The 26007-nt window shown below is 40.3% G+C and overlaps 1 protein-coding gene across 2 annotated transcripts; it reads left to right on the top strand.

Moving 5' to 3' along the window:
• The first annotated feature begins 3199 nt into the window (after positions 1–3199).
• Positions 3200–24230, top strand: PPIL4 (peptidylprolyl isomerase like 4). Of its 2 annotated transcripts, XM_086631500.1 has the most exons (13): positions 3200–3273; positions 4286–4353; positions 4439–4503; positions 6308–6425; positions 8398–8540; positions 8899–8995; positions 10431–10547; positions 11960–12084; positions 14376–14442; positions 15292–15403; positions 17309–17405; positions 18037–18175; positions 23793–24230. In XM_086631500.1, exons 1-13 carry the CDS (start codon positions 3204–3206, stop codon positions 24015–24017), a joined length of 1443 nt encoding a protein of 480 aa, XP_086487626.1. In that variant the 5' UTR covers positions 3200–3203; the 3' UTR covers positions 24018–24230. The 2 variants fall into 2 exon arrangements, with proteins under 2 accessions (XP_086487626.1, XP_086487627.1); XM_086631501.1 differs by lacking the exon at positions 3200–3273 and having other exon boundaries at positions 4319–4353; positions 4424–4503.
• Positions 24231–26007: the final 1777 nt, after the last annotated feature.

The following is a 26007-nucleotide window of genomic DNA, read 5'->3' on the forward strand; positions in this document are numbered from 1 at the left end:
ATATGCACTTTGCATTCATGAGACACTGGCACAAACATCCGGCACAAGATGTAAGGCACTGGGAAACGAGGCCTAAGAGAGTCATATATTGTGAAGTATATTTCCTCCGTATTACGCGAAAACCTCAAATATTTCATCACTACATACGTTTATTATCAGTAGTTAGTACTATTTTACAGATTAGAAAAAGTAAAGCTGATTAACTGACTTCTCCGTAATCACACAAGCCAGTAATGGAAGAAGGGATAAAAACTCTGATGTCTTAATTTCTACCACCTCTCTTTACCATCACCTAGTTTACTCGGTTTCTTTTAGACCTGTCCTTGAGGTTTGGTTTGGGTTTTTTTTTAATCTGTTATGTTTGGTGAACTAAAAGAAACAGGTAAAGGGTCTGTTCACTGCGCAGTCTCATGAGGCCAAAAACTATGTGTAAGTCAGCTCGTCAACATGATGTTTTGCCGAATCTCACAAAGGGCACATCGGATTCTTCAGGGATAGGATGGCAGCGTCAAGAATGCAGCTCTTGCTGGTACTCGCAGTCATTTGCATGTGCTGGTGGGAGGAAGTTTAAATTGCCTGAATTCCTAACTATGAGTTGCGCTCTGGGCGTAAATCGGAGTGTGAGTAACCTCCCAACAGGACTGGTGAATCCTAGATGAGTAAAAGCCAGCTACAGTGCTACAGTGTTTCGTGTATTAGGTTAATGATTAAAATGCTTACAAAATTTATCAGAAGCATAATAATTAATGGTATCAGGGTATATAAAAATACACGGAAGCAAGGATCGCTGACCTGCAGAATTTATAGATTCAGCAAAGTTCAGGCTGGGTTCTCAGCTGACCTCAAGGAATTTAGTGTCTCACTGAAATCGAACAGGAGATGAATGCCTGTTCCTTTTTGACTGTCTCCTTTTGCAAGTTTCCTGGTAAACTACCTATCAAGTAATGCTTTCCTTCCGTTTTTGTTGCCTTCTACTCCCAATCTTTTGCACCCCCTTTTCTTCAGTCCTCTCTCCTCCTTTCTTTTTATTCTCCTGGAGCTTAATTAAAACTGCAAAAATTATGCACTAAAAATGCTTTCAACATACTTCCAGGTTCCCCAAATTTCAAAGCTTTCCTTAGTCTCACAGCACAACGGATGTCGTAACAGTTTTATTTAACATAAATGGTAAAATTCCTTGCGATAACTAAATAACTAGTGATCTAGTTTCACAAGTGATCTCTCCTTGGGTGATTGAATAACTACTCAGTGTTGGTACAGGCTGGGAGCGTAAGAGGGCTTTCCCTTTTGGCTCAGATGCATGCCTCCTAGGCTCTTCTAGTCTACTGTCCTGACATTTATAACTATTAAAACATGTAACATTTTCAGGTGTTTTATACTGAGATTGAGTACTGCATGAGCTGCTGAGTGTGCCAGAAGTGCTGTATTTCAGTGGTTTTACATTTAAATTGGAAGTGATGTTTCTGACTTTTTAAAGTGATCACAAAAAGCCATTTTTTTTTTGAACCTTCCTTATAGCCATGTGTTATTAGAAGGCAAAAGCCAGTATAAAGGATAAGGAAATGATTATTTAACTTATTTTATGATTAAAAAGAGTGATAAAAATCTGCCCTAAGTAAGTGGGATGCTTTCTTACTGAAGTGCAAAGTACGAGTTCTTGAAGTAGCAAGTAAATAGTTAAACTTCAGTCCGTACAGGCTTGCATAAAACTGATGTACTGTTTACATCCCTCTAAAGTTTCAGAGTAATAAATGTAACGTGCTATAGTGCTTTCTTCTATCAATAACTGCCATACACGATGGCTTAAAACCAGCCTTGAATCAATTCAGGATTGATGTACAGACTGGGAATAAGCTCACAAAGACAATACAACACAGCAAAATACTTGATGGTAGCACAAACAGCCCTGAAAACTAGCACACTATGGAGGCAGAATACAACTCCCTGAGTGCAGATCTTGGTCCCAGGACTAGCCCACTATGTCTCCAGGACCATCATGCAGCAGGATAGTGATGAAAAGTGGGTAAATTCCTTACTTGGCTATTTAAAAAGGTGCTGTTATACAATGTGGTGATTGGATGTTACTTTTGCTGCTGCTTAAAGAGGAGATCCTGCTCTTACCAACCTACATGCACCTCTTTGTACTCCCAGCTGTGCATTCCTGCTCTCTCCCTTCCCCTTCACGGGTTCCCTTTGACTGCACAGCGAGTCAATTTAGGTCACTAATCTGGCAGAAAACGAATTCCACAATAAAAAATAAATTGTTTCCCAACAGATTAGTGACTTGAATCCTCTCTGAATACCAGAGCGTGATCCAGAAAGAGATGAAGACAGCACAGCTTTAGGTGGAAGCTCTCTGTGCAGGGGAGCAGAATCCCTTGCTTTGAAGAGAACGAGCCTTCGTATTAGCTCAGCTGTAACTCGTAAACCCAAGAACAATCATGCTAAGGCATCAGTTGGAAGGGAATAAATTCTGCTTGCTTGCCTGTTTTCTCAGTTTCACCTCCAGTACTACAGGCTGTGCTCCTAGCAAATATTGGGACTGCTAATCGCTTTATAACCCTCTACTTAACAACTGCGAGGTACAAGTGGTTTTCTTTGCCCACATAGAATAAGCACACGCACCCCCTCAGCGAGCACCGCGCTCAGAAGCTGCGTGATCAACCTCAAAACACGTACTTTGCCAGAACAGGTTGCTCCTGGGGGGGTCTCCATTTCCCCCATCCCTTCCCGGAAGGGCTCCCCGGAGCCTCTCCAGCGCTCCCGCTCCACCGCCTCCGCTGCCTCCCGCCCTGTCCCCGCCGGAGGGGAGAGGCGTGAGGCGCAGTTGCGCTGTGTTTTCTGTAGCCCCCGGCCTTGCGAGAACAGGCGCCCTTGCCGGTGTGTCTGACACGCACCTTTCCTCACGGCGGGGGAGGCTGCAGCATGGAGGCGGGCAGCCGCGAGGGCCAGCTCGGCCCCGGCGCTTGACCCGCTGCTGCCAGACCGACGCGCTTCTGGGGGCATCCAGTCCCGAGGAGAGGACGCGCTCGCAGCGGGCAGCAATCCCCGCACTTGCGGGGCCCGGCTGGGCGGCCCCGCTGCCCGCGGGCTGCCGGGGGGCGGCGGGGCCGCGCTGCCTCGGCGCCGGCTCCTCCTCCGCGCCGGCAGAGGGCGGCGCAGCGCCGGAGGGCCGCGCCGCCGTGCGGAGGCAGGCGGCGGCCATGGCCGTGCTGCTGGAGACCACGCTGGGCGACCTGGTGATCGACCTGTACACGGAGGAGCGGCCCCGCGGTAGGAGCGAGGCGGGCCGGCGCAGGGGCAGGGGGAGAGGGAGCCGAGGCGGTCGCGGGCAGGGGCGGGCGCCGCTTTGCCCTTTGCACGGGCGGGTGGAAGCCCCGGATAAAGCAGCGGGCGGGCCGGGAGCAGGCAGCCGCCCTCCGCGCCTGGATGGCGCTCGGTCTGATCGGGAACTGCCGGTCTTTTACCGCCCGGCCCTGCTGGCGGCCGCCGCAGTGGCGCTGGGGGAGGACGCGCGGCTCGCTTCCCTGCGACTCCGGCAGCTGCGGAGGTTCCCGAGGTTTTCCGCAGTTCGAGGAAGCGGAAGGGGCCTTTGGGCCGCTCCGCCGCTCCCTCTGTCCCACGTCCCAGCCAGCGAGCCGGGGCCTTGGCTGGGGCTGTCGCGACTTGAGGTGTTCAGCTGCCGGCGCGGCCTTCTGAAGGAGCGGGCTTCGGCCCGGTGGGCGCACCCCACAGCTCGCCTTGTCCCACCCTGTGTTTTGGCACGTCACGTCGGACCCCAGTCCTGGGATTAGATCCAAAATGAGTGCCAGGATTGCCCTGGCCGTCAGCAGTCCGCGTGGGTTGCTTGTATGTGTGTCTTTGAAACGCTCACAAGCATCAGGTGGTGGTGGGAAGTTTGGATTTTTTTTTAATTGTGTGTTTATTATACATGTAATGCATGCTTGTTTAAAAACTCGAGAAGATGTGATGTATTCTAAACTGAATGGCAACTGTGATCTTCTGTCTTAGGTGTTTGAAAAGAAACTGGGCGGAAAAAAAATGCGTTTCTGTATGATTGTCTGTATTTAGGGTTCTCTGCATCACTAGAGGTAGGCTTTAGGGAGGGAGGAGGTGTTACCGCTCCTTAGAGCATGTCTCACAGCGTTTACGGGTTGTACGCTGCAAAGTCTTAACACAGTCCGCTCTAAAAACACTTTTCTACGCATTGAACTGAATATCTTCTGTATCTGTACTTATTATATCTGGGGTTTTCTTTAGTAAACGTTAGTACAATTTCTTACAGCTTGTCTGAATTTTCTGAAGCTCTGCAAAGTCAAGTACTACAACTATTGTCTCATTTATAATGTACAGGTGAGTATTCTCGATTCTCTATGGTTTTGTTGGTTTAAAGTCACAAATATGAAAGCAATGTCTTACGTAGTCTGCTTTGTGACAGAGGGATTTTATTATACAAACCGGTGACCCCATGGGAACTGGCCGTGGAGGGGAATCCATATTCTGGTGAGTAAAACTTTGGTGTTACTTAATCGGCAGAAAAGTTGTGTAGGGATTGATTAGGGGTTCCTAATCAATCAACTTAGATTGACTTCAGCTCTCTTGGGGCAGAATTACTGATGGGAGGTGAAAATGTTGATGCATAAGCTTCTTTGGTTGTCATACCTAAATACCTTTTTAATTCCTATGGTGCCTTTGTCCATTCAGTTTTTTTTCTTGACAGCATTCTATCTCTGACCTTAGAAGCAAAGTTGCAACTAACAAGTTGTACATAACTGTCTGTTTATTTAAAAGTTAGCAAATAATTATAGGTTTGATTTTTGTAAGAGAATTATCCTAACTAAGTGCCCTGTAGAAGGCAAAATCATTAGCAGTTTTTTGCTACTTTTATTTGTGTAACAAAATATATTTAATTGAGCAAGAGGGCAATATAAAGGCTATGCTTGATTTCCTTTGTGTATAAGAAAGAAGTCCTGTTGCTCTAAAAATTTAGGTTCATTTTAGTCATGTTTAATGTGTATAAGGAAATCACTTTTCTTCCTTGTTTAAGATGTTTTCAGTGGTCATGCACATGAAAGTTGAAGAAATCTTTAAAAACAGCTAAGATGGAAGATAGCAAGGTGCATATGTTCTATACGATTCCTTTGAAACTGTTATTCCAAGTAGAATTAAAATTACAGAGCAGAACTAAACCTGAAACGCTGGGGAACACCATGTACAGAGATAAATAGTTCGGTCTGAACAGAGACAGCGCTGCTAGACCGATATTGGCTCTTGTAAGTCTGGTCTGTTAGATCCTCTTAAATACAAAACCTTGAAAACCTGGATACACGGATCATCACTCTGGTGATCCTGGAAGCAGTGTAACTGTACTAAGCAGATACAAATCCAAGTAGGTAAACTTGCTGGACCCGAGCACGTGGGTGGATCAAGTTTATTTTGATGTTCTACTCTTTTATAAGGATTGGTCTTCTGAGGCTCTTTGGTATGGCGGATAGGGAAGTATAGAGTGATGAGAGAATGACAGATTCTGTTCTGCTACTAGCATAGGGAATGGCAGTTTATTTTTTCTACCTGTTCATTACTGCTGAAGTCCACGAAATTGGAGTTTCTGTTCTTGCTCCCCAGGAAACTGATGCAGGCAAAATTTAATTTGAATCCTCTCTTCATAGAGGCTTACACCTGCTCAGCAAAATGAGTTCAAACAGAACACTGTCCTTAAATTTGGGTGAATGTGTGTATTGACACTGCCACTGTCAGTTATGGAGACGAAATGAGTGATATCAGGGTTAGAATTAAAAAATTAAAAATAATTTAACCATTTGCTGTATCCTGAGTATCTCAAATTACTGTATGCAGTCCTGTCTGTGTGATCACCTAAGGTTACACATAGAATTTAGTGACTTTTCATTTATCTTCGAAGACAACTTTGTGACATAAGTTTTTACAGTGTCGATTAGCTTATTTTTACAGAACTTACTGATCAAAATACGTATTTGCCTCGTGCCTTAGAGAAGTGTTATATGCTGCATTTAAAAACATACAAATGCACCCTCCCACCTCCTCCCCTCTCAAAAAAAAACCCGCTATGAAATGCTTCAGAGAAAAATGTTGTTCCCTGTAACATAAAATGATTTATGTAAGTGTCCAGGTCCATAAAAATGTGTATGGATGCAATGTAAATTCTGGTTTAATTTGAATGCCAATGTAAAATTTTTAAAGAGATTTTATTTACTGTTTCAGAGCACTTGTTTATCTCACTTTTAAAAATTCCTTTGCCTTGTAACGTATTTGCTATATATATTTTCAGTCAACTGTACGGTGATCAAGCTAGATTTTTTGAGGCAGAAAAAGTGCCGAGAATTAAGCACAAGAAAAAGGGAACCGTGTCAATGGTGAACAATGGCAGCGATCAGCATGGATCACAGGTCAGCATACAGTGTTGGAAAGCCTTCCTGCACATCTAAGTAACTAAAATGAAAATTCCTTGAATTTACAAAAGAGGCATAACAGTGACAGTGTCGTCTCAATAGCATCATCTTGTAATATGATCAAAAGGCATGTAAAAAACCAGCCACAGGTAAGATAAGTATCGTGCTTAGTGTCCCAGGCACCATTGGGCATTTGATTACAGACAAGAAAGAGATTAAAACACTCAGATTCAAATCATGTCCTAGATTAATTTTTTAAATTTTATTTGTTAGAATTCAATCTTGTATTTTTTTCTTTTGTTTGTCCGTTTCTGTTAATACCTTGATGTGATTTTGCTAATTTATAGAATGGGCAGGAAAAAATCCTGTAGTTAAACAGAAGTGAAAAATAAGGAAATTGGGTCTTAAAATAATGTTAAAACTTTCTGGTTATAATTTCGTGTTAGCTTGAAAACTGAAATTATGCCACAGTTTCCTCTGTATGGTTACATAAAAGTGTGCATTAATAGTACAATGTAAGTTTACAGTTTTATCCCAGTGCTGTTATAAAACAGGTTTTGGAAGTGGTGGTGTTCCCTTTGCTGTTCTCTGTTCATATGCACAAAGTCTTTGCTGTAGGTATATTTAAAGCTCTAATCTCACAGAATGGTATTATTTCTAAATTATTGTTTTAGATGCATTGTCACTTTTATGTATTAAAATGCCTCACTTGTAATATTCGTATGCTTTAATTGTAAAAAGAGGGTTTTTTAGTAATGAAAGATCAATTTTTAAAAAATACGGTTTTATTCCAGCTAGAGCTTGTAATATGTGGAGTTAATTTTGCTGCTTCCCTGCATTGTATGTATAAAATTGTTTGTTTGGGTGGGGAGTTTAGGAAGAAGAGATGACATTTATATCTGCGTTTAAGAATGCAGCCTGCTAGCATATAGTCAGACATATGCAAGTGAATGCAATTCCCAGGAACATTGTTACAGCTTCTTCTTTGGGAAAGAAAAATTCCAGTAAGGAATTACGTGGAGTTGGCTTACAAATATAATATAGCTTAGTGTAACCTATTCCAAATACTAACCAGTCTTAACTATGTTGCAGAGAATGAGATGTTACCAGTCAGATTATAAAGCATGGATGCAATGGTTGTGCTCTGTTATTTGTGCATTCTGCTTCTTCCTCCTTCGTTCATTACCAAGTATCTTCTGTCCTTAATTTGTTACTGAGTGTTTGGTTGCTACCAATTTTTGTAACTTCAGTTTTGCCCTAAAGTGAAACACCTGATTTGGGTTAGAATATGTTTCAGTGCCGGTTCAAGCTGACCTAAGTCAGTGCTACTGTGTTCTAATTCTCCTCTCAATGCTACTGCATCCGGTTTGTTGGGAGAGAAGGTTTCGTGGAAGAAGGGAGGGAAGGAGAAAAGTCTGGATAGAAGCAGATGAAGGTACAACTGTGGAAGCTTTTGCCAACATTGTGAAAATGCAACTGCTGAATGCGGTTTGATGAACAGCTGGTTTGAGCTCAGCTCACAGCTCAGTGCTGCCCAGAGGGGTAGCCCTGCTCTTTCTGTCCTCTCCTTTTCATCACTGTGATGTCTGTCACATCCTTTGCTGATCTTGTTCAACAAACCTATCTGGCAGGTAACTACCTGCTCTTCCTCTGCCGGTCCGGTGTTCTGCCAGGCTACTGAGTCATATCAATTCACAGGGGGTCCAATGAGCTGGAGCTGCGAGCTTGTGCAGAGGAAGACTTGTGTGAGAGAGCCTCTCTCTTCCTCAGGCAGTGGCAGTGAACCGTGGGTTGGCTCACCATGTTCTCAAATCTAATGGAAGAAAACTAATTTTCTCCCGCAGAAGTCAGGAAGGGGTTTGGGTTTTCTTCCTCACTGATTTCAGTGAGAGTTGTACCTCTCCTGAGGTAAAACTCAAGCCCTGAATTTTTCTATTTACTGCTATTAGTTTTATGTCTTCTTTTCTAGTTTCTTATTACTACGGGGGAAAACCTGGATTACCTTGATGGTGTGCATACAGTGTTTGGAGAAGTGACAGAAGGCATGGATGTATTGAAGACAATTAATGAAACCTTTGTAGATAAGGATTTTATCCCGTATCAAGATATCAGGTGTGACTGCTTTTAACTTCCCTTTTTGAGGAATGCATTATAATCAAACAAATTCATCTTTTTTTTTAGAAACTAGATTAATATAACGATGTCAGGTGACCTGTACAGGATATCTTAAATACTCTTTTATTCCAGTATTATTAGTAAAATAAGCAGATACTAAAATAAACAGCTATATAAGAAAATGTGCAACTATGTTGCTTTTAGGAAAGCATCAGTACTAGTATTTACAAGCATACAGTATGTTTGGCTGTTTGAGATATAAATGAGAATCAGCGGGGCTGGTTTCCTCTTACTTGGGTAAAGAAAGTTTTATTTGCATGTGACTGATGCTGGTCTTGATTTTGTTTTCTGTAAGGATAAATCATACAGTAATTTTAGATGATCCATTTGAAGATCCACCTGGCTTGTCTGTTCCTGATCGCTCACCAGAACCTACTAAGGAACAGCTAGATGTGAGTGTTTTTGATAACTTCTTGGGGAAAAATTGGAAGAAATAATTAAATGAACTTATCCTTATTAGTGGCCAGCACAGACTTGGTCAAATAAGAATTCCGTCTTTAAGACTTTTCTCTGTCGAATCTATATCCCAAAAGAACTACACATTTTTAGCACAGGAGGGTAAGAGATGCTTTTCTACTATGCCAGCTTTAGTTCTGATATGTCAAATGCTTGTCTGTTATTTGGGGCTATTACTGCGTTTAATCAGATAAAGCTATGTAATCTTTCGAGAAAAGGATAAAAGGGTGACTGGAGTGCTCTCCCTTGTGACTTATGTTGGAAAGCCGTATTTTAGATTTTTAATTACAGTGCAGTTAAGCAGAACAATCAGAATATTCACCTTTGACGTTACTGTGTTTTTTTTTGTGTGCTCTGGTAGAAGACAAAATATAACTAACGTTTATTAATATTAAAGTGCTTACTGCTGTTTTCCTTTTAGATGTGAGATAGTCTGTATTTCAGTGGAAGTAGTCTTGGCCATTCTCTGAGTTACATCTGCAGTCATGCATACTGTTGCGGTGTATTTGATCAAACAGGAGGAGTTTGCTAAAAATAAAATAGTAATTATTCATAACTTACTCGTAGCATGCAGTTATGGAGGTTGCTGTGTGAGATTATCTCCTTACATGGAAACAGTTGTTTCAAGCAATGAATAACTTGACTAGAGAGAATACTGTTTGTTTTTAAGCTTAATGGATATAATTACAAGATTGGAATTAGGCTTTCATAGTACGTCTGCACTGTGGTTAATCTCTGATGAACCTTCAGAATGGTATAAAGAGTTTAATAGCTTACTGCCAACTGTGTAGAGATTTGAAAGCTTATACTTAGTTTTCTTCCCCCATAGCCTGTCTGAAGATACACCTTTTGGTGTGGAAATGTCTGTAAGAAGGGCAGCACTCTAGAGATGCTGATGAAGAGAAAAAATTAAACCTCAAATCCTGCTTAGACATAGATGTGTAAAAATAAAATTCTTGTTGTGATATACTGTATTTAATGTTTGAGTCTTATTAGACAGCACAGATATTTGCAGTGTTCCTTCATTTCTAGCTATGTAGATTAGACATGAGTTGATGCTTGTGGTGAGATGTTGAGTATGAGAAGGGAGTAAAAAGAATTTAGAATATCTAACTGAATATGGTTCAAATCAGGCCTGAAAGTTCATACATAGGTCATAGTGCCTGAAACACATGAGGATAACTTCTCTATTTTTTTTTTAATGTGAGTGGGAAGAACAGGACAAAAGCCCAGTTCTGCAGAGATCCAGTGCTTAAACATTTTTCATGTCTTGGGAGGTGAGGGAGGAGGTCATCCAAGTAATATTTGGAAAGTGAGAAAGAATTTTTGGCCATGGCTCGGTAATAAATAGCTTTTCCCTTCATGTTTCAGAGTGGCAGAATAGGAGCAGATGAAGAAATTGATGACTTGAAAGGACGGTCTGCAGATGAAATAGAAGAAGTTCAGGCAGAAAAAGAAGCAAAAACTCGTGCCATTCTTCTGGAAATGGTGAACGTCTTTCTGTGTTTACCTTTTAGATGTTATTCCTCTGTGTTTGCATGTAGTATTAAGTCTAGGAGGATGTGTACTCTTTATTTTGAAATTGCTCATCTGGTGATGATGTCATGGCTCATAATCTGTGCTATTAAATGTCTGTGGTACAATGGAAAGGATTGGGCATGAACACTGGAGGTGGTTTTCCAATAAAACCGAGATTTCATTTTCAAAGGCAGAATTAAAAGTAGACCAGTGCAAGCTTTATAAAAACTTGCTATAAATACATCCAATTAAAAAACATAATATACGTAATATGCTGCTGAATATCTTTAATCTTAGAAAAGGTTTAGCATGTGTGGGAGAGAGCTGAGCTAATTTGAGATAGTCTCTTCCCAGTGCATATAGTGGCATTGAGATTGCATTATTCATGTGTATATAATGATTGTCTTCCTTCTGTGGGATTAGTTGGATTTAACATTGGTTGACTTTATGTTCCTCCTTCTTAAATATAATATTTGGTAACTGCTGGCAGTTGTAAACCTCATATAGTAACAAAAATTGTGAATAGACTTTGAAGTTTGTTGGTTTTGTTTTTTTTTTAAAAAGAAAAAAGGCACACACAGTGTTGAAGGATGAGTCAATCCATCTTTACAACTACCAAATTCAAATTTACGGTGGGTAGTTTGCAGCAGAGACTAACGCTGGGATCAGTCTAGATGTGGCCACAGTGTTGCAGATGATCTGCAGGTGTGGCTCTTGTTTTGCAGCAGCAGTGGGGCTAATGACCTGTTTTCCAGATACAGTTAAGGTTAGCTAAAAAAAGCAAGTGGGCTATGTGAGCCAATGCAGTTGTTTTCTGAGAGTGAAAAACTAAGTATGCTTCTAGTTTCACTGATTTGAAAAACCCCAACTATTAGTTCCATTGTTCTTCTGTCAAAACAGTAAACTTCGCTGAGAGTGTCATGTGCTTAAACTCCTTTTGTGTTCTCTCTGGTGGAATCTGCTTCTTTCTGCCATGAAACTAATATGCATTACCTTTTTATTAGCATGTTAAGTAAAAGATGGGGATAAATTGTCTCTTGTTCAGGTTTTAAAAAGAAGTGCTACAGCTCAACAGGAGGTGGTGTGTGTATTTGCATTTTCCTCTATAACTTCCTTTGCTAGTTTGAGGAAGCAAAGTAGAAGGTACTTGTGACTTTCATGAAGTCTCAGTGGTGGAATTGCAAATAGATGATCTTTTTTAGATACTGTGGAAAACAAATTTTTTTGTGACATTGAGTAGGAAAAATATTTTATTAATTTTTGATTTTGTGATAGGAATGTGTCTGAGATCATCCAAAAGATGTTTTGCCAGTGTGCTTGTGGCAGTAAAATGTAGAGAGCTTTGGACAGAAGTGATGAAAGTCTTTTTCTGAATGCCACAGGTGGGAGACTTACCAGATGCAGATGTCAAGCCACCAGAAAATGTGCTGTTTGTTTGTAAACTGAATCCTGTGACCACAGATGAAGACCTAGAGATAATATTTTCACGATTTGGTCCCATTAAAAGGTAATTATTGTAAAATAAAAAACCTACTTTGTTGAAACTGAACTTGATTCAACCAGTCTCTTTAGGTTTGGCTGTTGAGTAGTATTCTAATGTCTCTGGAGATTTATCCTGCACCTGCGTGTATTTGGATAGAGACCACAACAATGGTGATAAAAAGTTGGATCTAGCTAGATGAGTATCCTGTTCCAGCAGTGGTTTTAAGTGAAAGCCTAGGGAAGTGCAGGAACAAGGAAATCATATAATACCCTCCACAGCCCCCCATCTTCTCCTTCTTTTCAGCAGTTTTATCTCAGATGCTACATGAGCTAGATAGTCTCTCGGTTTTTCTTTTTCCATGGGAATACGTATGGTTTTGAGATAAAGTGACAAACATTTCTGGCATCCGATATACTTCTTGTTAAGATGTTCCTCATGCCTGCTGCCTTTTTCAGTTTTGAACTTGGCTCCTAGTTTCAGTTGATTCCTCCTAGTACTGGCATCAAAAGACATGATGGGCAGCAAAGTCTACTTTCCTACACAACTCTATCCTATACCCTGAAGTCATCTTTTTTTCTCCCTGAGTACTAGCCTACATACTTGCGCTTTTTAGAGGAATTTTTCTTACCTGATTTCCCTTTTATCAACCTATTTTAGTTCTTTTGTTTTCATCTCAAGATGAGAGGACTATAACTGCACACAGTATTAAAGAAATTACAGATTTACAGTGGCACGATGGTATTCTCTGCTTTCCTCACAACTCCTTTTCTAGTTAATGTGAATTATTTTTTTTTTTTAACAATGTGCGATTTCCATTCTGCCCCTCATGCTCATCTTGTTGCATTTATCTACATGGAACATCATTTGCTGTCTTCTTGTTCATTTAGTCTCCTAAGAACTTTCTGCAATTTTCTCAGTCTTTATTTTTGCCACCTTTAACAATTCAGTATTGTCAGCAAACTCTGCTGGTGACCTCTTTACTTTCTCAGTGAGAAGTGAGAAATTTACTCTTACCTGGTCTTTCACATGTTTGTCAGTGCAAAGATGTTTCTTATGCCATTGCTGTTTAGTTTCCCCAAAAGCCTTTGGTGAAGGAGCTTGTTAGAATTTCCAGAGGGATTTCGAAAGACTGCATGAAATAGATCATCATCATCTTGCATAAGCATATTGACTCTTTCAGAGAACTTCATTTAGATTTATTCAGATGATCTTGAGTAGGTCCTCTTTGTTCTGATGCATGCTAACTGTTCTGTGTTGAGTTTCTACCAGTTTGTGCAGTACTGGCATACAAGCCTGTGGACTCCCAGATCCTTCACTAGACTGTCTGTGTGTGTATGAGTGAAATTGGCATTGTGTTTGCCACTCTTTAACAACTCCAGCATGATTTCTGGATGTCCTAGGAATTTCTTATACGTTTTTTTTTTTTCTACGAGTTCGTTTAGTACCTCTTCTGCAGTCTTTCTGCTTTCAGATAGATTCTCTGAATAATCCACAAAAGAGGGTTCTGGTACAAGACTGTCCTACCTTCTTCCTTGCTGATAGCTGCTGCAAAGAATTCATATAGCTCGTCTGAATAGCCTTATATTTTCCTTTTTTATTTGATCTTGATCATCTTTTGGATTGCGTATCCTAATCCTGATTTGTTACTTCCTCAGTACACATGGGAGAGGTCTCACCTTATTAAATCTCACCTTAATGCCACGTGTCCTACCCTTGTGGTAGGAGGTCAGACAGGCAACATCCTGGAGTCAGAATTCTCGTGTCGAATACAAGAGTTCAGTAATACTGATGCAATACTGGATCTTTCCCATTTTGTGTCTGAGAGTGGCCAGGGAACTGCCTGATAAGAAGAGAAAGTTTGTCATGTGGTGTCTGTTTAAACTTTCCTTAAAATGACTGAGAAAACAGAATGTGAAACTTCTTTTTCATTAGTGCACTGCAAAAAATTAGTAACAAACAGTAGTGTTGGACAACAGATTTTGTTTCATTACTCAGAAATTCATCCCTAGTTCTACACTTCATGTTAACAACTTTTGAGCTAAGTGTAATAATTGCTCAAGTAATGCCACATGTGTTTTTTCTATGCAAACACTACCACATCAGTAAGAGTCTCAGAATAAAGTGTTATAATATCTTTAAGGGTTTTTTTTATTGTGTTTGGTTTTTTTTAAACTCTTACTCTCCCTTATAATGTCTTTAAGGTTTTTTTATTGTTTGTTTTTTTTAAACTCTTACTCTCCCTTTTAAACAGTGCTTGCCTATCCTACGTTTTTTGCTAACAGCATTGACGTTTTCATTTCATATCAATTTTTCAGCTGTGAAGTTATTAGAGACTGGAAGACCGGTGAATCTCTTTGTTATGCTTTCATTGAGTTTGAAAAGGTATGTTATTTAGGTATACTGTATATAGATTCTGCTTGTAAAAGCTCATTGTTGGCATACTTCCATTAAGGAAAACAGTGAGATCTTCAAGTGTGGGGTAGATAGTATTTGCTCTTACTGATTCAGTTATAGAAGTTGTAGGTCTTAAATGAGGGAAGCATTTAAGTCTTTCTGTATTCAACCAAGCAATGCAAATATATTCTTCTTAAGTTGTCTTGAAACCAGTGGGAGGAAAGTGAGTCCTTGTTTTTCCCCAGAGCAGTTAGGACTTTGAAGAGTTAAATATGGAAATGCTAGGGAAAAAAAGGAGGCATGCTGCATAAAGAGAGGAGGATATATGAAAGAAGGTAGATCAGTGTGTGCAGTAGTGTCTTATATTGGGCTTGTAAGTGTTGCTTGCTTTATCAACATGCTGTTCTTACTGTGCGATTGATAGTAAAAGTTCCCTTGATGGTGCATAGTTTCTCATTTGTATCTGCTGATCTCCGTAATCTGTGAGGGAAACTGGAAAACACTGGAAAAGCGTTCTAACTTTTCTTTAGCCCACTTCCATGTTTAAAATGGAACTTTTATTAGTTGTCCTTTTTTTCCTTGTTTTTCTGAATGTATTGCATGTGCCAAACACGTAGCTGGATTGAAATGAACTGAAGAAATGGAATTTGAAGTGTTTACATTCACACAAAGCATAACTATTTCTTTTGAAATCACACAGTGCAAGGACTGCTGTGCTTTATACAATTTTAGAAAAAAACGTATGCCATTAAGTAGTTGAGTTTGTGTTTGAGCTCTTCACTGAATGTTCCTGTGAAATAATCATGACTCAAAATTTTCTGGAAACATTAATATCAGGAGGAAGACTGTGAGAAAGCCTACTTCAAAATGGACAATGTGCTGATAGATGACAGACGGATACATGTGGATTTTAGCCAGTCTGTTGCAAAGATTAAGTGGAAGGGAAAAGGTAGGTACACTTGAGGTTCTTGGATCCTCATAACTTAATAAGCCATGACTTCTGAACTGTAAGTATTATATAAAGAGAAGCAATTGTTACGAGCTTAAATCATCTCATCTTCAGGGATACAAATTTTCCTGGTACTGTGTCGCAGCTGGAAGGCTTCAGGCAGCTCCAAGCAGACCAATGTTCTAATGCGAAGGCTTTAGGCCCTACTCTAAGGAGGGCCCACACTCCTCCAAGGCTCAGGAGGAAATGCCTCACCCTTAGGAGTAAACGCCCTGCCTTAAATAGTCAGGAGTCACATGGTTTGCTAGATGGGTCAAGGCTATTGGTCACTTGACCATCCATCTCCCAGAGTGATTGGCTGAATGCTACAGCACCTGTTTCAAGGTAACTTTCCCAGTGTAACGAGCTACAGGTGTTTCTTAGTTAGCCTGCATAGGGAAAGAACTTTCACAGGATGCTGCAGCAGCCAAAAGGTTTCTCCACAGTACTGTAGTAAATAGAGCAGCCCAGTTGCTAGCTTTTGGCTTCGCTTGTTCCATGTGAAAGACCAGAAGGGTTTGCTACTGTTACATTAATGTTAGGTTGCCGTGGATTGCCTTTTTATCAGGTGTATCTTTGCCAGTAAATCATTTGTTCCTCTCAAGCTTTAAAAGTGATGGGGTTTTATATTACTTATTAGCAAAATAATATGACAGCACGTTGTTACTTTCTGTAACATACTTTCTGTATGACAGTTGAGTGAATACAAGAAGTCGTCAGTATTCAGGCCAGGGATTTCCCCTCCTCACCTCCGGTAGGTCAAGCATATTGCATAGCAGGCTATGTGTTATAAACCCCAATTTCAGATGTTTGAGGATGTTTTTTGGGAAAAAGGTGGTGGGAGAGGTGGACACGATGATTATTTGGTTGTTGGGGACATGAGGAAAACACTGGACTTGGAGAGGTGACTGTGCATTGCAGTGGTGATGTTCTTGTGTGTCTTTGCCTAAACAGGCTGTCAGCTCTCAATTGTTTGCATACAATTTCTCCAGGCTGGGCACTAGACATGGACACTGAGGTACTAGAACTTGCCCTGCATAGAGCTGAGATCACTTTGTAATCTATACCATGCTCTGCAGTGCATCCTGTACTAACTGACTACATGGAAAACTTTTCCTTATCTGGGTAACTTAGGTCTAAATTGACCTACATATTGGAAAGCTAACTATATTGTCGTCTTGTTGTGCTCACGTGGTGCCCAAAAAATGACCCTTGGGAAGTATTGTCCTTCTCCCTTCAGTAGCCGTTTCTGACCTAGTCAGTTAATATTGCAGTTTTAAGTATTACCGTGAGATGGCAGCACGCCTTGCTGTAGCATAGTTTATTCATCTATGAGCTGATACTTTGGAGCGAATGGAATTAAAATGGAATCTGTAATGCCCCCCTTTAAATCAAGACATTACAATTTTTTTTATAGTTTTTCATTTAAATTCCTAAGCTGTAGTTGTCTTGGAGGTTTTCCTTTGTGCAGCCCAGAGCAAAAAGTCATTTAATAATAAGAATAGTCTGTAGTCTTTCATGGCAACAGAATTTTAAGTAGTGTGACATAGGACCTGTAATCAAAGTGGGACTAGTTACTAAATCCTACTTTGTGATCTTGTTCATGCGTTTTCTCCACTGGACATGAGTGAGGAGAAAGCCAGATGTTGTTTAATGGGATCTGCAAGCAAGAGAAGGACAGAAAATCACAGCTGCTGCTCTGTTACCCAGATGTCAGTGTTGTTTCTGGAACTGTATCCTGCTGTGAATCTCTGTATCATGCTATGAAGAGCCCTTAAATTCATAAGCAGAACTTAGTGATAGGTGTGGATGTTGTTTGGTTTTTTTTTTCAGTTGGAGTGAACTGAGTATATTTTCTCTGAACAGGTGGGCGGTATACCAAGGACGATTTCAGAGAGTATGAGAAGGAACGTGACAAACCTTCAAAACTTGCTCTGAAAGAGAAGGTAAAAACAAAGCAGGAGTATCCTTTTCTGGTCAAAGGTATTTTTTGCACTAAGTACAGTTTAAGAAAACATCCTGGAAAAGACTTCTTGTTCTTAAAGCTTGTCAAATGGGCGTTTTGCTGCTGCTTCATATAACCATTTGATGTTTGAGATGGTATTAAGCATTTTGCATTTTTCATTTGATGACTTTGGTCGAATCAGAATGTGCTGTTTCACTTCCATGTTGTGTGTGGGTAAATCATGCTCCCAGTCCAAAACCCTGGAATGGCGTGTGGCATAGCAGAGTTTTAAGTAGTTTCACAAGGGACATGCTGCATCCAAAATGAGACCATAGTAGTAACTAAAGCATGCTCTGCAGTTCTACTTTGCTTATGGTGAGCATGAGAGAAGACCATAGCTTGTTCAGATATCCACAAGCAGAAAAGAAAGAAGAATTGAGACCTGACTGGACCGTTTGACAGGACAGAGTTCAGTCATTCTAGCACAACTGATTTTTTTCAATGTATAGGATCCTGTTCTGACTGAAATGCATAGTAAATCTTGGTAAACCCGGGTCTGATAAACTAGTGTTGGTTTGCTTTGTGAGCTTTTATGTTCTGCTATTTATTGATATTAAGGAACAGATCTGTCCTTAACCAACACCTTCAGTGCCAAGTATGACCTTGTGCTGGATGAGGATATAGAAGAGTCTCATACAAGTCAGTCACACTTGGCTAAAAAACAAAAGAAGAAGAAGCACCACCACTCTGAAGATGAAGAGGATGACAAGAGGACCAAAAAATCTAAGGTACTAACCTCTTTGTGCATTAACTTTATACCCATTTGTTGTTCTCCTGGTAAGACAAACCAGGGGGAAAAAAGTCTGATGGTGAACTGAGGACATGGCTTGGAAAGTCCCATAAAATAGAGCAGTTGTAAACGTACAGAGGGCTGATGTTAATATCTGATTATGAAAGAGGCTTTGCACATCTTCCTGGATTTTTGAAGCTTGGCATGTCTGAATGGCTTTTTGCCAAAACATCCTGAAGAGTCAATGTAGCCTCTCATAAAGTAGGAGATCTTCAGCACTTTGAACCTGTTGTTCACATATTCCCAGTCATAAACTAGTAGTTAATCATATTTCATGAATGCAGACTTATTTCTCATTTTCTTGCCAGACCAGCATGTGTTGGCTTTTTCCCATATGGAATCAGAAATGTAATCTCATTGTATTATCTTTTTTACTTTTCCTTAGCTGTTTTGGAAACATTTTTGTAAAATCTGTATGTAGGTTTGCTTGCATCTGCATTGTGCAAGCATACAGTGCTCTAAGACTCGGACTGTGGACAAAAGACAGTAGTTCTGTCGTTCACTAGTTCCACTGCGGGCTGTCAGGTCAGCATTCTCATGTTTCTGTGAACTTGGGATAGTCAAGATGTTGATGTTTCATGGAAACAAAGTCTGCAATGATTAAGTGGAGGGTTAACCACCACTGAAGTGTGAGCATTAGGGAGAATTGAGCTAAGCTGAAAAAAAAAAAAAAATCAAACCCCAATATTTTAACAATGCAAGCTTTATGAGTGAGAACAAAGCTGTCTTCTAGCAATTTTGCAGAAAGTGATAAGGTTCCAGCCACAGTAGATAAAGCCGTTGTCCTGGCATGAGTTTTGAGTACTGCTTTAAGTTCTGTGTACAGAGAGCGTACATAATTCGGTTGTTCCATTTTATCACTTCTTGCTGTGATGCTAAAAATAACTTTTCTCATGAATGTTAGCAGTTAAATTTTTTCAGTGCCACCAGTAAGCCCTATTTCTCATTTGTGGTACAAGTCTTTTTGTCACCGTTTGTATGCTAATATGAGAGGTCTGAACCAATGTTGATTTAGATTTCCTCCTGTCTTTTTGGCTGATTGACATTGTCACTTTAACGTTCTTGAAACGAATATTTCTGGAAGTAGTCTTTGTTCTTGATGGTTCAGAAATTTCATGTGTGGAACTGGCTGATCATGCGTTATTAGCAGAGAACATGTTAAAATCATTTGGATGTCTCCACCCCTGCAGGTGGTACAACAAATACAGGCAGCAATAGGCTGTTACCCTCCGTATGTTGTAATTGTTACAAGGGGACTGCAAGACACATTAGCAGTGGATTTCATGGCACAAAAACATCAGGACAGAGGGATTCCCGGTGCTATTTCTAGGTTCTGGAAAACAGTATTTTCTAATGCTTGACTCTGTGATCTCTTCTGCGTCTCTGTACATCTTCCTGTGATTTATTCACCTGCTCCTGTTGTGGTTTGTTCCTGTAATCTGCTGGTACTGCATTCCAGTATCTTCCTTCTTTCGCACTGCTTTCCTTTCTGTTGCTCATCTTTACCCATTTTGGTGTAAATAGCTTAGCGGCCTTATGCCCAAAATCGCAGATGGAGGCTTACTTCTGTTCTCTGATGGCAAACAACATAATTCCCTCTTTGAGCTGTGAAAGTGAATTTATGGGAAAAGTCTTTCTCTGTGTCTACTTGAATATTCTTGTTAGTAGGTACTGTATAGTGTGTACATACTGAGCAGTGTGTTCTCAGTCTGATTTAGAGATTCAGTAGGTGTCTTGAGCCTGGCTCTTTCCAGATGAAATCTGCAGGCAGTTTAGCTGACCAATCATATTTAGGATTTTTTTATTATTTATTTATTTCTTTATAATTTGGGCATAATCCGGGGAACTCATACAAGAACAGGAGAAAGAGGCATGTTCTTTCTTGAGGCAACGTTTGTTCAGTGTGAATACCAAGACCAGGACAAAGCATAACAGTGTGGAAACTTTACTGATTAATGCTAGCATTTTTAGTATAGGCAAACAAAACATTTTTCTTTAACCCTATTTTAGAAATATTGGAGTATGTTTGAGGTAAGAAGTTTAAAACAAAACAACAGCAGACCTTCCACAACCCATTGGCCAAAGACCACAATAGCCATGCTTTGTACATAAACTTCTACCCTGAGCCTCTAGTGTGACAGATTTTAATTAACAGAGAACAGGGTCTTGTAATGGTAAGTTCTGGTAAGTGAAACTGCAGCTTGTGCTACCAGCTCCAGCTATGACTGAAGGAGTTTTATTTTCTGAATAGTTTCCATGATGTTGAGTTGTTTTTCTGTTCTCTCGCTGTTTTTTTTTTCTTTAGTATATTTTGACTCATCCTTTTCTTAGTCTGACGCCCGTTTCCAGAATATCAGCCTTTTTGATGTTTTAAGAATATTTTTTGAATCTTGTGCTGTTTGACTTGATTCCAAAGGGTAGAAGAGGTAGGGTGGTGTTGCTTGCTTTTAGTAGGTAACAGGATGTTGGTCTGGAGCAGGAGGCTGCACTACCATGTGGGTTGTGAATAGGATTTGGTAGAGTTTTTTTGAATACAGATCACGCGTCTGCTTGAGATCTTGAATTTGTCCTGTTTCCAGTTTTCTCTCTGTTTTTCGGTTTCTTAGATTTCTCTTTTTTTTTTTTTTTTTTTTTGTTAAGATAACTGGATGAGTGGAGGAGTATAGCCTATCCAAGTGATTTTTGTGAGACATAAGGGATTCCTGACTTTCAGGTTTCTGTAGTGCATGGTTTTGGCAAAGATAGTGATTTTTCTGGTTTTAATTTCCTGCTCTTATTGCTTACTGGACACTGTTATCTTTATGTTCAGGGTCAAGTTTGATCAAAATCTCTCTTCTGAAAAGGCTGTCTCTGTTTGCTTCTTTTAACCTTTAATTTGTGTGGTTAATGTATGTAAACGTGGCATATTTGTTCTACTTTTGTGGTTGTGGTATTTCTAGCTGATTTATCTGCAAGTGCAGTTGGGCAAGTTACTACTTTTGGCAAAGCCAGCCATGAACTTCCAGAGAAGTGGAAGTTCATATTTCTCTTTTCATATTTCCTCCCTCATATGAGTTCACCAACACAGTGCTGGATTAGGAATTGGGATGATCGTCACTTACTCATTGATAACAGGCTGTGATCCTGGATTGAGAAATCTGGACTTCAGCAGTAAGAGAGAGCCTGTTTTTAAGTAGGAATCCTTTTCTTCCTCTTCCAATGTGAAAACAACATGTTTCTGACTTAGGGCATAAAAGATTTGATTTCAAAATACCATTATTTTTAGTAACTTACAGTGTTTAAAAACTTGACTTTTTTCTGTGCAAAAACTTAAAGGTAAAATCTTATTTAAGGGGAAACGTAATCATTTTTTGAGGGGGAACAAAGATGCAATTCATTCTATTAATTCAAATTACTACATTTTTTTCTTCACACTGTGATCACATTAGCTACTGTGACAGCTTTTTTGTGGCACTTTCAGACTTGTCCTGTACATCTATACTGTAAATGCTTCCCTGAAGGTCATTGTGCTTTGCTGGCTCCATGCTCATAGGACCTTTTTTAATCCTTTCAGCAAGTTGCCCTTTTCTGTGGCGTTCAATGTAAGCTATTTGTCTTCACTTCCAAGTCTTGACTAACCTATCCTCTGCCTTGACTTGACCAGTAGCCTATCTCCAGTCTTGTCTTGGTAGATTTTTCATCTAAATGCTGTTCTGCTTTTCTCCTGTTTGTCCTTTTGCTGGGAGGAAACTTAAGCAGCAAACCAGGTAGAAGGCAGCGGTGCACCAAGCCCACCATCTGTTTTTCTGGCCAATATTTTTGTCTTGTTCCTCTCTACTTCATCACTAGTCTGTCCATCTTCTGATGTTTACTCGGGCCCTGCCACAAAGAGGCTTATTTTTACATGCATTTTAGGTTTTAGCTGTACTATTGTGAATGCTGCTGTCACAAGTACATATTTAAAAAAATGAAAATCATATCTGAAATTAAGACATTTAATGCAGACATTTTTCATAGTTGATAACGATCTATGTTTAATAGAGGTGTTATTAAAATCCCACAAAATGGTATTTCTCTACTAGAGCATATAGTGATACTAAACTTTCAAGTGATCGTACCTTCAAAACAAAAGTGCCAACCACCTTCTTACTATTAAGTTATATAAAAATCTTTCTGCAGGATTCTGAAACTCCTCTTGCATTTTGTTTTACTGTATATCTTATTTGAATGATAAGATCAAAATAGTTTTTAGCAGTGCCTGAAAATGATAGGAGTTCACATGTCAAAACTCAGTGTTGTGTATTAAAGAAACCTTCCTTGAAATGAAATGGCAACTTTCTAAGCGGTCTTTATTTTTTTTACTTTTAAAATTGCTGTGATGCTGTGGCCTGTACGGTGTGTTGGTGTCTCCACATAGTTGTTCTAGCACGTACTGGGCCATAGTCTTGTTAGCGTGACATTTCACAGTCTGAGTAATTAAGCCATCCTGCCTTCATTTACCTGTACACTGTCTCTGTGGTTTCATGCTGTCTGCCTCGTGCAACACGCAAGGCAGGTGTTCTACTGACAGCAATTCCTCCTTTGTTACATAAACCTCATTTCTCTCCAGAGAAGTCTGTTCTGTGTGCTGGGCCAGTCAGTCAGCGTTCTTGGTGACAATATGCAGCAAGCCAGGAAAGTTAAAAATACCCTCATTTTTGGCTACCTGAACTTGCATTATTTTTTTTTTTTAAGAGTTTGTGTGTGTGTGCTGAAACACCATTACTACTTGTAGTACATATTGTTGGCTTGTCCTTTTTAGGCCATTTTAAAATAGACAGACTTGTACCCCTTAGAGCTTACGATGTCTGTGTATGAGTGTATCCTCATGTGTTTTCTGTATGGGTCATACCCATCAGCCTGCAAAACACAACCAATTTTTCATTACCTCACTATTGTTTGACTGTACATGTAGAAGGATCGAATTCTCTGTGTTGCCTTGTGTTGTGGACTTCTAGCTTCAAGGAAGTGAAGTAGTTTATGTGCGTGTAGTTCTGGTCTTTGTAACAGTGTTGTTCATTTTTCCGAAGCCTAGAATTCAGGCCATTAGGGATTATTAAAGGCAGGTCTTAAAAAGTATTCTGCATCTTTATAGCACTGGAATGGCTGTGAGGCTTGAACGAAAATCTAGGATTTAAATACTTCCATTGCTTAGATAAGAAGTCAAAATCCAAGTCTAGCTTAGAAGCTTGTATGATGCTTATGAAGAGTCTGATAATACCCATCTGAGCTGAATGCCTGATATAACCAGGTTTTGCTAAAGCTCCTTAGGAAATACAAGCAGCAGCATGCCTGGCAGCCGTGCTTTTTTCCATAAATGCTGACAAAAGCTGTAGACTTACCTTTTTTGTAGAGTCACAGTGGGGGTTTTTAATGTGTTACTTTTTTCAAATCGTCGTGGATGTGAATCTATTTCAGGTAGTACCAGCCTTAGCTAAAGGAACCGACTGTACTTGACTCTTTTCTAGTTCTCTTCATGTCTTGGTTTGTTGTCCCCTTTTGTCTGTTACAGTGTGTCTATCAAATTCCTTTAACAGGATTCTGATCGAAAACATGAAGGACAACAATGTAGAGAGAAGATGAAGAGTGAGAAGAAAGACAGGCATCGGAGTCGCAGCAGATCTCAAGAGAGAGACTACGCTTACAGCAAACAAAGAGACAAATACAAAGAAGACTCCAGAATAAGAGACTGGGATAAAAAAGCAGACAGAAGCAGAAGTCCTAAGAAATCAAAAGACAAAGAGAGGTCCAAGTACAGATAAAGAACAAGGAAAAGAGAGAGGGGAACTAAAATATGTTTTCTTCCAGCATTTCCAACATTCTCTCAAATGGATGTGCAGTTACTGGATAAAAGCAGTTGCCTTGTGTTGGCAGCTTGGCCTTATCATTCTATAAATGCCCAGTGTATGACTGTCGGAGTAAGCTTTGATTCCAGAAAGGTTGTTTCAATAAAGTATTTCAGGTTAGTAAAATGGTTTGATCTCCGATAAGGAATGTTGTCTAAAGCTTTTTGGAAATACAAGCATGCACTAATAACTGAATTGCCCTTCTCCACTGTGAAGGGGTTTGCAGGACATAACTCCTTACTGCAAGGAGTTTGTATTTATCTTTCAGCACTTTCAGATGCTATGGTAACGAGGGTGATAGAAGACCTGGGGAGACAGAAACATGCTGGCACAATCATTCCAGAATGTGGGCAGGTTCCATTTGTAATGAATACTCAAAACTCTTTTTTCCTTCCTTGAAAATTAAGTGCTTCTGGTTGGCTTAGTCCTGTCAGCTCTATTTGCTGGCACCACTGTGCAGCAGCAGTTAAAGTGGAAGTACTGCTGTGCTGCTTGCAAGGGCGATGGAAGTGCTGCACCATACGAAATCAATAGCCCTTACTTGTTCACTTAGTTACGTGAATAACTTGATGTTGTGGCACTGCTGAAGGGTGCCTCTCAAGACTGAGGTTCTCTTGATGCTTGACCCATCTGCCCTCCATAGTGTCGGGGAAATCCAGCTGCTATGATGTCAGGCAGGTTATGTTGGGTGGGTAAGAAGGAAGAAAATAGTCACTAGCAGAATGAGCAGAAAACCAGAATTTGTAACTTGTGTTTGCCAAAGCCTGCATGGGAATAATTTTCAAATTTCATGGCAGAAGTAGGTCATTTAATAACTCTTAATCTGCAGAGGAATGCAAGTGATGTTATCAGAGCCTGGGTCCTAGTGAAAGTTGGCAGGCTCTTAAATGTCTGGCTTGCTCTGATAAAAAGACCTCACCATTTAAACAGTGTTCGCCAGTATGTATATGTTTTAAGAACATGTATGTCCTCTTTCTCTCCAGAGGAGGAGAGATCTTGCATTGCTAGGAGGGAAGGGGAGATGAGACATGGGGAATAGTGTAAGTCTTCTCTTCCATGGAATGTGCGATGGCTCAGAGGCAGTCTGCTTTGATGAATAAATTTATCTTTTTTCTTTTGTGTTTGTGGTTTTTCTGTAATATTTGGTGTAGCCTCTGATTATGTAATAAGATTTTATAGCTTGATACTTCTCATTGGAACGTGATCTGCAGGACAAGGACTAAAATTCAAGGCAGCCAAGAAGAGTTGCTTCAAATTACTGTGGCCTTAAGGGCCAGTAGCTGTGCCTGGTGAGTGCATTTGAATGGACTGTGTGCAGAAAGTGAACTTCTGATTAAGATGCTTCTGTGGGAAGGCTGGTACAAAAGGAACAAAAGCAGCTGTTTACCCTATGGCAGAAAATTCTGAATAAGCAGGCCAGGCCAGATGCGTAGAACATCCAGATCCAAGCTGAGTGAGGGTATTGTACAAAAGAATGTGCTTTCCAGAGGCATCTACCCTGTCTTGGGTTTGTTAAAGATTAAGTGTATTTGGCTAAGAAGCTGCCTTTTGCTGAATCTGCCCTTTCTAACTGTTGTGTACTTCAAAGCATGGAACTGGAAATCTGACATCTCCTTAATTGTCTCCTGACAGAACGTTTGTAAGCCACTGGGGGCTTGCAGGGTCCTGTGCAGTTGTGATGGTTTGATGTAGGGGGGTTCTGGTGGCAGGAGAGGGGATTTGCTCCCTGTGACTTCCCTGGTTTTGGAGCCAGGTCAGAGCGGCTGTGTGGAGTTTAGTTGCTGGGTCGGCCTAAACCACGACAGCAGTCCTTGCAGAGCCTGAGCAAGAGCGCAGGGCCCCCTGTCCCAGAGGAGAAATAAGCAGGAGCCCTGCTCCTGGGAGTCTGTTGGGGGTCCTGCAGCTG

The sequence above is a fragment of the Tauraco erythrolophus genome, chromosome 2, assembly GCF_009769465.1.
Source record: "Tauraco erythrolophus isolate bTauEry1 chromosome 2, bTauEry1.pri, whole genome shotgun sequence".
Lineage (NCBI taxonomy): Eukaryota > Metazoa > Chordata > Aves > Musophagiformes > Musophagidae > Tauraco > Tauraco erythrolophus.